Here is a 13345-nt window from a genome sequence, read left to right on the forward strand (position 1 = left end):
AAACACTTGTTGTAAAGGGCAGGATATAAACCTATTCATGAACTAATAAAATAAGTAAATAAATATAAAATAAACAAAAGCAAGAAAATAAAATAAAAAGCAAGGCAAAATCCAAAAGTCATAAAATGTCTAGGTGTCCACCTTTTCTTAGCTGTTGACACTGCAACTGATTAGTTTCAGAGACGCCAGTCTTCTGCAGCCAGCTGAACAGACAAAGCCAGTGTGTTCAGCTGGTGGGGGGCAAGGTCATCCAACCCAACAGTGGATGTTGTAAAGGAAAATTATGCAGGATGTGGCATACCATGTGTGTACCATACCCTTGCATTTTCCTATTTCAGAGCAGATGATCATGTGCTGCCAGCTGAAGGTGGAAGGATTACTCTGTCTGAAGCTGCTCCCATTTACTGTCAATTTGGAGTGACAAGAACTCATATCTGAATTTTACTGCCACCTACACTACCGGCACCTGACAGTGAATAGTCCTGATTTAGAATTATTTTTCCATCAGAGCAGAAACATAGTGTTTGACTAGCAACCAGGTTTGTAAGAATTCCTTGGTACTGGTCAGTTAGCGGTCCTAGCATTTGTGTCTAAAAGAAAAACATCTGATACTATTTTAACATTTGAGCATTTTATGAAACCACAAATAATATTGAACTTCAGTGGACAGCAGTGTGACCCAAATTCTTTAAGTTACTGATGGAAAATAAGGAAAGGCTTTCATCCAAGACTAGTGCTCATATTTTTCCAAACAAGCCTTGCATTAATTTTCAAATGATGTGGAGAATGCCCATTTCTAATACAATTAACCCCACATTGATCAGAACAAATCAATGCTGGTGACTATAAATGGCCATCACACTCGCAGCCCATGTGCTCTGTCCTTTCACTGTGCAGTTAGTGAATGTGAGCTACTGCATATGACCTATTACAGAATCTTTGGTGCAATCCAGCTCTGTTCAAATGAACGGTAGTTCAGTTGTGGACTTTAACAAGCATATCCTGACTGCTGCAGTCAGATCATTTAATGATGTCTTGTTCTATTTCACTGATGATGGAAATCAGAATGTCCAATACCAGGAGTAGGGCCTTTTTTGTGGAGGCCTCATGTTGTGAAGTTTTCTTTTTCATGCTTAACTACATCTATTTCAGACACCAGGATTTGACTGCAGGTTAGGGCCTTTTTATTCCTCTAGGCGCTTGAGAATTGAGGGAGGGTGAGGTGTTCAGTTATTCATGCTGCTGTTTCTAAGACTGTGTAGGTATCTTACTGTTTTAGAGGAAGGATATAATAATATATATTTTATACTGTTAAGTAGAAATTATATTAACTTTGGGGATATATATGTATTTAAGTATTTATTGAAGGTATGTAGAATGAAAAATGCCTTCAAGCTGATCCTGACTTATGGCTACCCTATGAATAGGGATTTCATGGTAAGCGGTATTCAGAGGGGGTTTACCATTGCCTCCCTATGAGGCTAGTCCTCCCCAGCTGTCTAGGGCCTGCTCAGCTTGCCACAGCTCCATAAGCCAGCCCCTTCCTTGTCCGCAACTGCCACCTGGGGGACAACTGGGCTCCTTGGGACTATGCAGCGGCTGCACAGGTGGCAGGGTACATAACCCCTGAGCCACTCACTGTGGGGGTGATCTTTAGTTGGCCCTTTATACCCAGGAGACATGAGCGGGGATTTGAACTCACAGACTCTGGACTCCCAGCCAGGCTCTCCTCCCCACTGTGCTATACCAGCTGTTATGTAGGATATATAGAATGAAATATATTACCAAATCATGTGGGCTGTGGGCACACTAGCTGCTTTAAAAGCAGCCAGAATGGTTTTTCTGACTGCGTTTTGAAGCAACTCTGCCCTCTGCTGGCCACACCTCCCTTCCCCATTGCTGACTTCAGACTTTTCAGGACTACCCACAGCAAAGTGTTGGGCCAATCACTGTCTCTGCCTGAGCCTGCAGCAAAGAGTTTTCATTGGCCACACCTGGAAGACAAACGGGTTGATCTACCAATCAGTTGCAAAATCTGCCTGAAGCTGAGTTAAAAAAACCCAATGCACTTGAACTGATCCGACCAGAGTTTTAAAGTAAAAAGTGGTAGAGTCTGACTAGTGTCATGTACTTCCATTTTCAAAAAAAGAGAGGTGAAGACACACTGGAATTGGCACAACAATAGGTTTCTCTCTGCTCCTGAACAACATCTCACAATGTATGCTTGTGCTAAATTTGTATTGTGCAGCAAAATCTTGTAGCAGCTCTTGCACAATAGTTTGCAGAACAGTGTCATTGCCAGCATTTCTTCTCCTGGCATATCACTTGATCTAACCCAGTGTACTTGACTGCTTAAATGTGGATGTTTTAAAAATGATTTAATATTCTTAGCCACTTTGGGGACTTAAGAGTCAACAGCAGAGTTGTAAATTTATAAACAAAAAACACTTTCAAAGAGGCACACATGAATGGTCCCATTATTGTATTTTAGAAGTCAGCACTCACACAATAATGTCTAATGATTTTGCCCAGACTACCAGCTCCACCTTGGGCAGAGGATTATCTGTTTTGGCTTGTTTTAAGCAACTGATTAGAAAGAGCCTATGTGACATAGTGTGCCTCATAATTGTAGATTCTTGTCAAGATGACTGAAAAACAAAATGCTGACATTCTATATACTTGATGTCTCCGGCAATTTTAAAAAAATTATTAAACACATAATTGAAGAATCAAAGTTCACACAGATTTGGTAGCTGGACATCAATTAACAAATCCTTACAATCAGCTTGTAATGAACAGCTTTGATGGAGATGAAAAACTAGAACAGTTTCCATTTCATCTTATCTTAAAAAGCCATCATGCATGAAGGTTTCAGAGAGGGAGGTTTAATCCTGCCATCTTCTCTCCCATTAAACAGACAATGATATTGACAGAGTATCAATCTAACTAACAGTATCTTTGTTTGGCACATCAATAATGTTAATTAAAGAGAATTAACAATGTAATCCTATGCATGCTTACTTGGAAAGAAATACCACTGTGTTCAATGGGGCACACACTATAGGTGTGTTTAGGATTTCAGTCTAAACTTGAATCCTGTGCACACCTGCAAGGGAATAAGGTTCATTGCACTGAGATTAACCGGGGCTTTTTCCAAGTAAACACATACAGGATTTGGCTGCAGGAATATCTACCGTGAATTTGTTAAATGCACTTACCCGTTTCCTGTGCGGACTGATTTCTAGCTTCATCACTGCACATTTGTTTAAAGTGTTTAAACGCCTTTGCAGGGGAAAAAAAATACAAGATTAACAGTATAAGCCTGTCATTCTGTGATACTCCCTATTTCAAATAAAATATTGCAGAAGTTCTCACTAAGCTTATTTACATACAAATGCCCAAAAGTGGAACACATATGTTTAATTAACACCACATTACATCAGCTGGATACCAGATTCTGTGGAGTGTGTGGGATACAGATGCAGAAACATCAGAAAAAGCTTTCCTAAATCAGTTCCTTATGAGTCAGGGCCATAAAGGAGAGCTTGTTCTACCAGAGGCCATTAAATTGGGGTAACTGTAGTGTGGTTCTTGCGCTCCTAGTGGAAAACTACCAGTGCCTTCCAGGGACTGAACTTTCTTGGAATGCTGCACTCTATGCATGAAAACAGGAACAAAATATTTTGGAATAAAACGTCTGCATCTAGCATGGTGCTCATGTGGCATTAAGGAAACATCAGAGTTGAAAAATAATGTTTGTGAATTGCCAGTCATGATTCCTTAATACAGTGCAATTTCATGCGTGCTGAATCCAAATGGACTTGGAGAAACAGAAAAATAGCTTCTGCTCTTTAGCTTTATTTATTCAGCTGCCTCCTAAAGGGTCTCCTATGACCACCTCCCTTACGTTCCCTGCTCAAAACTCACCTTTTCCAGAAAGCCTCTGGTTCATCTCCTAAGACAAAAGGGGTATTCACATGTGGAAGTGTACAATCTGTGTACACAACAGTTGAGCTGTACACTTGTACACTTATTCACATGTAATATTCAAGAAGTGTAGAGTCTGCCTACCTGATTACATAGTAGCTGAACTGTACAAATCAACAAGTATACATTTTCACACAAACACTTGCATATATGTAGAGACAGCTTGCACCTGTGTTCAGTATAATGTGTGAATAAATCACACATTCTTTTTCTGCCTCAGTTACCCCCCTTCCGCCTTCCTCTGTTCCCCTTTGTCTATTATAGATTGTACAGTGATGTGAAAAAGTATTTACCCCCTGTCTGATTTGCTGCGTGGTTGCACTGAAAGTTATCAGATCTTGAACCAAAACCTAATATTAGAGAAAAGGGAACCTGAGTGAACAAACATAAAATTTTGATACTTTTTTCATTTATTTATTAAAAAAAGTTAAGCAACACCTAATGCCCCCATGTGAAAAAGTAATTTCCCCCTTAGACTCAAAACCTGCTTACGCCACCTTTAGCAGCAATGACTGCAACCAAATGCTTCCTGTAGTTCTTGATCAGTCTCTCACAGCACTGGGGTGGAATTTTGGCCCACTCCTCCATGCAGAACCACTTTAACTCAGTGACATTCGTGGGTTTTTAACCATGAACTGCTCCTTTCAGGTCCTGCCACAACATCTCAATGTGGTTTAGCTCTGGACTTTGACTAGGCCATTCCAAAACTTTAAATTTCTTGTTCTTCAACCATTCTGATGTAGACTTGCTTGTGTGAAGTCGTACAGGTCCTGATGCAGCAACGCATCCCCAAACCATGACACTGCCACCACCATGCTTGACCGTTGGTATGAGGTGGAATGTAGTGTTTGGTTTTCGCCAGACATAATGGGGCCCATGTCGCCCAAAAAGTTCCATCTTTGATTCATCTGCCCACAGAACATTGTTCCACAACTCTTGAGGATCATCCAGGTGCTTTTTGGCAAACTCTAGATGAGCATTCATATTCTTCTTAGTGAGCAGTGTTCTCCGCCTTGCTACTCTGCCATGAATCCCATGTTTGCACGGTGTCTTTCTGATGGTGAAGTCATGAACACTGACCTTACCGGAAGTGAGAAAGGCCTGCAGATCCCTGGATGTTGTTCTAGGGTCCTTCGTGACTTCCTGGATTTTACACCTTGCTCTTGGAAGGATTTTGGCAGGATGGCCACTCCTGGGAAGATTCACTACTGTCCCAAACTTTCTCCATTTGGTCAATATGGCTCTGACTGGTTTGGTGGAGCCCCAGAGCCTTAGAAATGGCTTTGTAACCTTTTCCACACTGATATGCATCAACAACTGTTTTCTGGGGGTGTTCAGGAATTTCTTTGGATTGTGGCATGATGTGCTTTGGAACCTGTGTGTTGGCAACTTCAGTCTGATGGCAAAGGCCAAAGTTAGTCAGATTTACGTTGGGCAAGGCTGGGCCAAATCAGGCCTGATTGAATACCTTGGTAAACAAATGTCTGGCCCTAATAATCCCTTTCATTGGGTTGAGTTAACTAGGGGGGCAATTACTTTTGCACACGGGGTTATTGGGTGCTGCTTAACTTTCTTTAATAAATAAATGAAATAAGTATAAAACTTTTGTGTTGTTTGTTTACTCAGGTTCCCTTTTCTCTAATATTAGGTTTTGATTCAAGATCTGACAACTTTCAGTGCCAAAAATATGCAACCATGCATAAAATCAGAAAGGGGGCAAATACTTTTCCACGGCACTATAAACCCCTTCGGGCAGGCACCTGTTCTTTATAAAGTCCCACCTATATAGATGGTGATACATTAATTTATTTAAATTATTTCATAGGTCATTAACATTATAATATATCAGAGCCCTAAATATAAGTAATAATAATTAATACAGGCATACAGGGCAGAAAGGGAAAATGCACAGAGACATTTCAGGGAGCAGGAGAACTTTGGATGGCTGAGAGCTCAATGAGCCAAGGTCACCAGAAGGGACATAAAGGGAAGTAAACCAGAAAGACAAGGAGCAGCAAGGCCATGGAGGAGCAGGATCCATGAGTGGACGAGAAGTCAGAGAAGGGATTTATTTTAGGAAGGATGTCACAATGCCAGAGCGACAAGAGAGTTTAGTAAGAACATAAGAAGAACCCTCTTGGATCAGCCCAAGCTAGTTCTGCACTCCGTTCTCATAGGGGTCAACCAGATGACTATGAGGAGCCTGCAAGCAGAACCTGAGCGCAGCAGCACTCCCCCCACCCGTGAATCCCAACAACTGGTGTTTGAAAGTATGCCTCTGACAGTGGAGGTACAACATAGCTGTCATGTCTAGTAAACATTAACCACCTTATCTTCCATGAATTTGTCTAATCTTCTTAACAGTATGCAAGGCCTGTGGAAATTCAGACACATAGAATTTCTATTTACATTGGCTGTATGCCTTTCCATAACAAAACACACAGAATGCTGCACATGATTGGTTAGACATAGGTATGTACAATGTATGCAGAGCAATACATCTAATTTGTACTCCACATTTGAGGAAACTAGTCCAGGTGTTAACTTTTAAATTCCACACCATTCAAATGTAAATGTGCACATGCATACAGATGTCTACACATACAAATGTGTTCTTGTGAACAATCCTCTTGACAGCTTGTTTTCTATGCAGAGAAGGATTGTTTTGGTGTTTCTTTTTTCTTTCGTAAGGGGCAGCATTCCAACAAGTAAGCCCCTGTCTGAAACAGGAAGTGCTACAGTCCTGCTGTTGGTGAAAACTAGACTAAAGTAGTGTTAACAATGCTCTAGGACAGTAGTTTGCCACCTTTTTAGACTGGACACCAGATTCTGTGAGACTACCAACTCCAACACACAACATGAGATTTGAAAGCACAACAAAAAAGGAAAGCGGAGGCAGTGCCATTTATTCAAGGCACCTTAGGATGTGGCATGGTCCACTCACATGTTGAAGGCTACTACTTAGGGGTGTTGTATCCAAGTAGCTCTCTGGTGTTTTGACCATCAGGCTTTAAGAACTGTTGGGACAGTTCCTTGGGCATTGAAAAACCATTCCCTCCCTTTCTGAATTTTATGGTGAGTGTGGATCTTTACATAACCAAATCAGCACTATTCACAGAAAAGACAGAGATATCAGCAGGCTGGGGAGGATCCCAAGATTTGCAGATATACAACAATAATAATATTTTTAAAAGGAAAAAAACCCTAAGGGAAAAGAGCCCAAGAACATTGCAATGAGGACTCAGCATGCTTAGTGGACATGGAACTATCACGATGGAGAAAAACCAGGGAGGGAGAACAAATGGAACAGAGGATGGGTAGCCAACACGGTGCCCTCTAGATGTTTTAGACTATAATTTCCATCATCCCTAACCATTGGCCGTGCTGGCTGGGGCTGACGTAGCCTGCAACATCTGGAGAGCACCACTTTGGCCACCCCTGGAATACAGCACCCTAGAAGAGGGGATGGCTGGCTGCAACCCTGAATTGGAGAACTCTAAACTGCAAGTCTTCCCCCAGTAACTCTGGTCCAGGTAACAGTGATTGTAATTCATCATCAAAATTACTTTATATATAAAATCCTGGGGTGGGTGGACAACACTCTTCTTGACCAGATCGGATTGAATGCTTTGACCTGTGTGGTACAGGCTACTGTGCTTTGCTTTCATTTCCTCCCTCCAATTTCCAATGCTAAAACCTCGAAGAGGGAAACTAATTTTCCACACATCAGGTGCCTACAATGTTCTTTTCAGCATGTAATATAATTATTTTTATTACAGCCCCAGGACAACTCTGCTAATCTCTCCCCAAAAGAAAGAAAACCAAAACTCTTTCTTCTCAAGGTTGTACAGTTTCTCTTATACTGTTCACTCATACTGTTCTACCACCATCACAGAAAAAGTAAACAAAAAGGATTTCTGTGGTGTGTTTTTTTTAAGTGCAGGTGCTTAATTAAAGTGAGCTCTTCAGGAAATACACTTTTAACAGATAGGATGAATATTCATTCTATTCATTTCTGTGGGGCTAATATCTCCCAGGGCAACTCTAATAAACAGTCAGAGGACGACGAGAACATTTTAGTTGACCTCAAAAGATACATGGCTTCAGGTCAAAGTTGACGAGGCCTGGCTCAACTTTGGCATTAATGAGTAAGTAAACAACTATTGACATTGGCCTTACTAGGACACAACACTCAACTATGGTTTAGCACAGGCGTTGGCAACCTTTTTGGACCTGTGGGCACATTTGTAAACTGGAGAAACTGTCATGGGCACCACACTCACACTGCAAATGAACACAGACTGCAACATATTCCACTGGTTACAACAGAATTCTTCTTCCAAGCCTAATTTCAGAGGAGAAAAGAGGATCCTGAGGACATCAAGGAAGGCGCCGGTGGGCACATGTGCACCCATGAGTGCCATGAAAGACCGTCTTATCCCTTACATACCCAGTCGATCACTGCGCTCTGCAGGTGAGGGCCTCCTGCAGATACCATCTTATCAGGAGGTCCGTTCTGCACAATATAGGAAACGGACCTTTAGTGTGGCAGCAACTACCCTGTGGAATTCCCTCCCTTTGAATATTAGGCAGGCACCATCTCTGCTATCTTTTTGGCCCCTTTTGAAGACTTTTCTTTTTCAACAAGCCTTTTAAGTTGAGAGCTATCCCTGTCTGTGTCTGTGTCAGAATTACTTAATATGTTTTTTTTAATAATGTTTTAACCCTTTTAAAAAGTTTTTAAAATGTTTTTAACGCTGTTTTGTCTTAATGTATTTTAAGTTTTGTTTTTATGATGTTTTAAAGTGTTTTTAGTGCCTTGTTTGCTGCTCTGGGCTCCTGCTGGGAGCTCCTGCTGGGAGGAAGGGCAGGATACAAATTAAATAAATAATAATAAAATAATAATAATCCCTAGTTTAAAATCCCTAAAATTATGCGAATGAGTCTGGGCTTGTCAACTTCCCCCTGTCCTCTCCTCCTGTGGTACAGCTGTAAGAAGAGTTTGGAAACCTTTGCTTCTATTTTGAATTAACCACAGTTAAGAGATAATGTCTTCACTATGATGTATTGAAACAAGCCAACTTCAAACCATGGTGTATGAGGTTGCCTCGTTTCTCTAAAGCATTGTTAAGATTAACAATGCACAAAACACTAAACCATAATTTAATGTTACATCTGAACCTGGCCAATGACTTGAAGAAAGATCATGGTGTCTATTGCTCCCAATGATTTTTGCTTCACTTCCTTTCATTATAAAGATATGCAGGTAACCAATATGTTGAGCCCTCGCAATGGTCTGCAAATCCATGCCAGTGAAAATGTCTTACTACGTATATGCCTTTTATATGCTAAAGGCATGATCTGATATGCTCCCATGTGGTTTCTGCATTCTGATGTTAGCAAAGCAGCAGCTCCCACAACATAAGAAATGGGTCTTTATGAGGGCTTAACTAGATGTTACAGGAGCCCTATGGCAGCCACATCCAGTCACACATGCATGCTTCACCTACTGGAGGGAGAAATGAACTGGAGATCCTACATCTATCAAAACACAGGAGCAAAAGGTTGAATCTCATAAGGTCTAGAGGGATCCTGTATTCAAATAAACATAAGAACTCCTGATTCAGTTGTTCACTTCTGCTCCAAGAAACAAGAACTAAGGCGGGAGCACAGAGGACCAAGGTCTGCTTCCAAATCCAGAAGTCCCACAGTGACTTGCTCCAAGGAATCAAGTCAAGTCAAAATATTTTATTGTGCTAGCCAAAGGCCATGACAAATACCTTAAAAACATTACAATTGAATATAAACAGAAACATACAGGATATACATATTATCCCAAGATATAAAAATCATTGACAGAAAATTAACAAGCAGAGTCTCCCTGGCAGTTAATTGCTATTTTGTCTAGTTCTTTTTTCCTGATCTTTTTTGCCGCAAGAGCAAAAAGGGCCACCTTGTGGGTCACATAACTATTAGCATCACTCAAGAGATATAAAATCTCCTCCAGGGGGTTCCCACTTCCCTGGAACAGCAGAGGTTTTATAAATCTCTCTCTTGGGTGTTCATATAATGGGCATTTTAACATATAGTGCACAATGTCCTCCACCTGCCCTAGATCACAAATACACAGCCTTCTTTCAAATGGCACCTTCTGATAACGTCCATCTATTACCGCTGTTGGCATAACTTGGAACCGTAGTTCCATGAAAGCATTTCTTAAAGGGGCTAGCCTTAATTTGGTCAGATAGCAAGCTCTAAAATGTTCTGTTTTCACTGACGCAAAATAAGTAGAAAATCTAGAGTTTTTAATTAGACGCAAATCCCTTCTGGCGTCTATCCAAAGGAGCCAGTCCCTTAAATGTCTCTTTTCTATGCCTACGAGATATTTTAACTCGGGAAGATGGTAGCTATTTAAGAGATTATGAGATATTAACTTCCAATTTTGGTTGTTTTCTAGCTCCTTATAGCACAATGTTGGGAGGCGTTCCTTTGTCAGGGAAGCAATTCGTTTATAATAATTTAAGCGTAGCCACACAGCTTTTATCTTTATTGATGGCCAGCCAGATTCTGTTCTCAAGAAAGCTGCAGGTTTTCCTGGGGGTAAAGAATACAGCTTTCGAAAGAATTTGTTCTGTACTACTTCCAAGATTTTGATCACATTTGAATCTGGTCCCCATACCTCTACCCCATATAGCATTTGTGTGACCACTTTACTGCCAAAGATCTTTAAGGCAGGTTCGATCATTTGTCCTCCCTTATTATAATAGAACTTCATTAAGGCTCCAATTGTTCTCTCCGCTTTCAGCTTGATCATCTCACTATGCCGTTTCCATGTAAGGGACTCGCTGAAAACAATCCCTAGATATTTGAATGAGCGGACTTGTTCTATAGCCTGTTGATCTAAGCTCCATTTATATCTTGGATTACATTTACCAAAGACCATAATTTTTGTCTGCTCCAAGGAATCCTCTAAATGTACATCCATTTAATTTAGATAACTTTTTTTTAAAAAAAAAATTAAGCTTCCAATACAGCAAATAAAATTGAAAATTCACACAACATTAAGATGGCTTGTGCATTCCTCCTTAAAAAAAGAAAGAAAAGGATCTCCCAACTGGGATCTCCAGGTTTGTTTTACATAAACATTTGCTCATTTTACAACATGAGCCCCTACACTGAGTTTTATCTAGTTTCAACCTGTTGCATTTAACCAGCCCAACCACTTTGATCTGTCAGAGAAAACATATTTCCAGCCAGCCTGATAAGCGCTTTGATTTCACAATGATTCTGTGTAGCCTGCTCTTTAAAATAAGACCCTTAGGCAGCTGAAATAGGTAAGTGAAGAGACTGTGAAAACTATTTCCTCAGAGGCACCTTTAAAAGTTAAAACAGATGGACACTTTGGACTAAACAAAACAACCCTTTAGAAAGAAAGAGGAGCACTAAATAATAATGTAGACACACACCCCTAGCCTAAGTGTAAGAGTTACACGAGCGCTCCCTGTTGGAACAGTATAGCCTTAATGAACTGTATATATAGGGAAATGGCTGTACTCAGTGACAGAGCTTGCAGAAGGTCCCAGGTTCAGCTCCCTGAATCTCCAAGTACAGCTGGCTCTATAAGGCAGTTTCTTACATTTCTATATTTAAAGATCTCAAAAAAGGTTCTATAGGATTTGGGAATGTCTGTGTGATAATCACCAGCATTTGCAGGCATTAATGATACTGGAGCTGGCATTACAAACAAAATCACAAGTGCTAACTGGAGGAAATTTTCACTTCGCTAACATATTTAAGTGCACAGAAAATTATCTACCTACAACAACTGTGCTAGCTGAGAAAGATATTTGGATGCTGTTTATAACAGCTGTGTACTCGAAAGTGAAACACATTTGCAGTGCAATCCTATACATATTTAATCCAAAGTAAATTCCACTGAATTCAATGGGATTCAGTCCCAAACAAGTGGGTATAGGATTGCAGTCTTAGAAAGTCTAACAACTAAAACATTTATCAATGTGTTTTTAAAAAATGTTTGCCTCCTACTGACTGCAAGAATCTCAAACTTACCACTGCACCCTTGAGAACTAGGGTGGGGAGAAGAGAAGAAACAGGGATGCAACAAAGGGGGCAGGGCTCATTCACCCATTCTTCCTTGGTAAATGATAATCATGTGAGTAAACAGAATGCCTGACAAGGCAATAGTTAAAACTGAGGTGTACAGTTATTCCTAAACCAAGCTGAGTTACTTATTATACATTAGTCAGGTGTTATTTCAGGAAGAAGACAAACATAACAGAGGGGAAAAGGATGTGCAGTGGCATTCCTCAGCCACCAGTCAAATCCAGTTCCATCCTGGTTTCACACCTGAAAAGACATACACACCTGGCTCAGCCCTCAGTCTGGTCCCTCCCCACCTGCCCACTCACTACCACTGCCACCTCCTTCTCTAGCTGAGGAAAATTAAAGTGCCCTGCAGCCTAGCCCCAACCCCTGCCCCTGCCAGAGGAAACAATGCCACTTCCTCCCTTCCTCTGAAGCCCTGCACAAAGTGAAAGCACCCAGTCTTTCCATGCCCCCCCCGTCTTCATGTACTCTGCTGCATTGGGGGGGGGAGTAGGCACTTCTCTCACTTTGTACAGGGTTTCTAGTGGAATGGAGGATGCTGCACAACTGCCTCCCATCTGGAAAAACCAGTCTCTATGGTACTTTGCTGACTGTCCTCAGCTGAAGCAGTCAAAGACGGCAGGGTGGCAACTGTGAGCAGGCAGGGGCAAAACTGACAAGTGAGCTAGCATCTGATTCACTGGAAAGCACATCTGACTTTTCAACTGTGAAGCCAGAAGTAACCTACTGTGAATTCTTCCTTTATTTTATATCTGTCTTCACCCCCACATGATGAGGTTCTAATGTTTCCACCTGGGCAGGGAGAGGTTACACTGGATTTCCATTACAACTTGCACCAACACTATTACAGTCATTTCAGTGATCACATCTCCAGCAACCAGTGCACACCTTTGAAGATAAAAATTCCCAGTAGCTATCTAAAGAACTTTTCAAGTTCTAAAATGCAAACAGTACTTTCCAAAGAAAGGCTCCTGAAACATGTCTGGCTGATTAGGATTTAAATCCTGTTGCGTGCTGGGAACAATGCACTGCACAGCCAGTTTCTAACCTCTTCTGTAATGTACAGAGGCACTGTATTACTAGGAGCTTGATTTTGAAAAAGTAAGTAGAATAACTCAGAAAAAAGCATGGCAAACATTTACACTGAAGAAATAATGACCAAGCTTTACATTCTGTATCTATCTGCAGGACACAAAAGGAATATCTGAATTGCTCAAACCTTCACATGGTG

General features: G+C 41.0%; 1 protein-coding gene across 11 annotated transcripts in view; it reads right to left on the reverse strand.

The window, feature by feature from the left end:
* The window catches only part of DLC1 (DLC1 Rho GTPase activating protein), a 357215-nt gene that overhangs the window by 21491 nt on the left and 322379 nt on the right, over window positions 1–13345 (reverse strand). For all 11 annotated transcript variants that reach the window (XR_009757974.1, XM_061585377.1, XM_061585378.1 and 8 more), the window contains one exon: window positions 3219–3282. Coding sequence is in view for 10 of the 11 variants with exons in the window: in XM_061585377.1 (XP_061441361.1) it covers window positions 3219–3282 (64 nt within the window). In the remaining variant the exon portion in view is untranslated. The remainder of the gene's footprint in view (window positions 1–3218; window positions 3283–13345) is intronic.

Source organism: Rhineura floridana, chromosome 9 (genome assembly GCF_030035675.1).
Source record: "Rhineura floridana isolate rRhiFlo1 chromosome 9, rRhiFlo1.hap2, whole genome shotgun sequence".
In the NCBI taxonomy this organism is placed as follows: domain Eukaryota; kingdom Metazoa; phylum Chordata; class Lepidosauria; order Squamata; family Rhineuridae; genus Rhineura; species Rhineura floridana.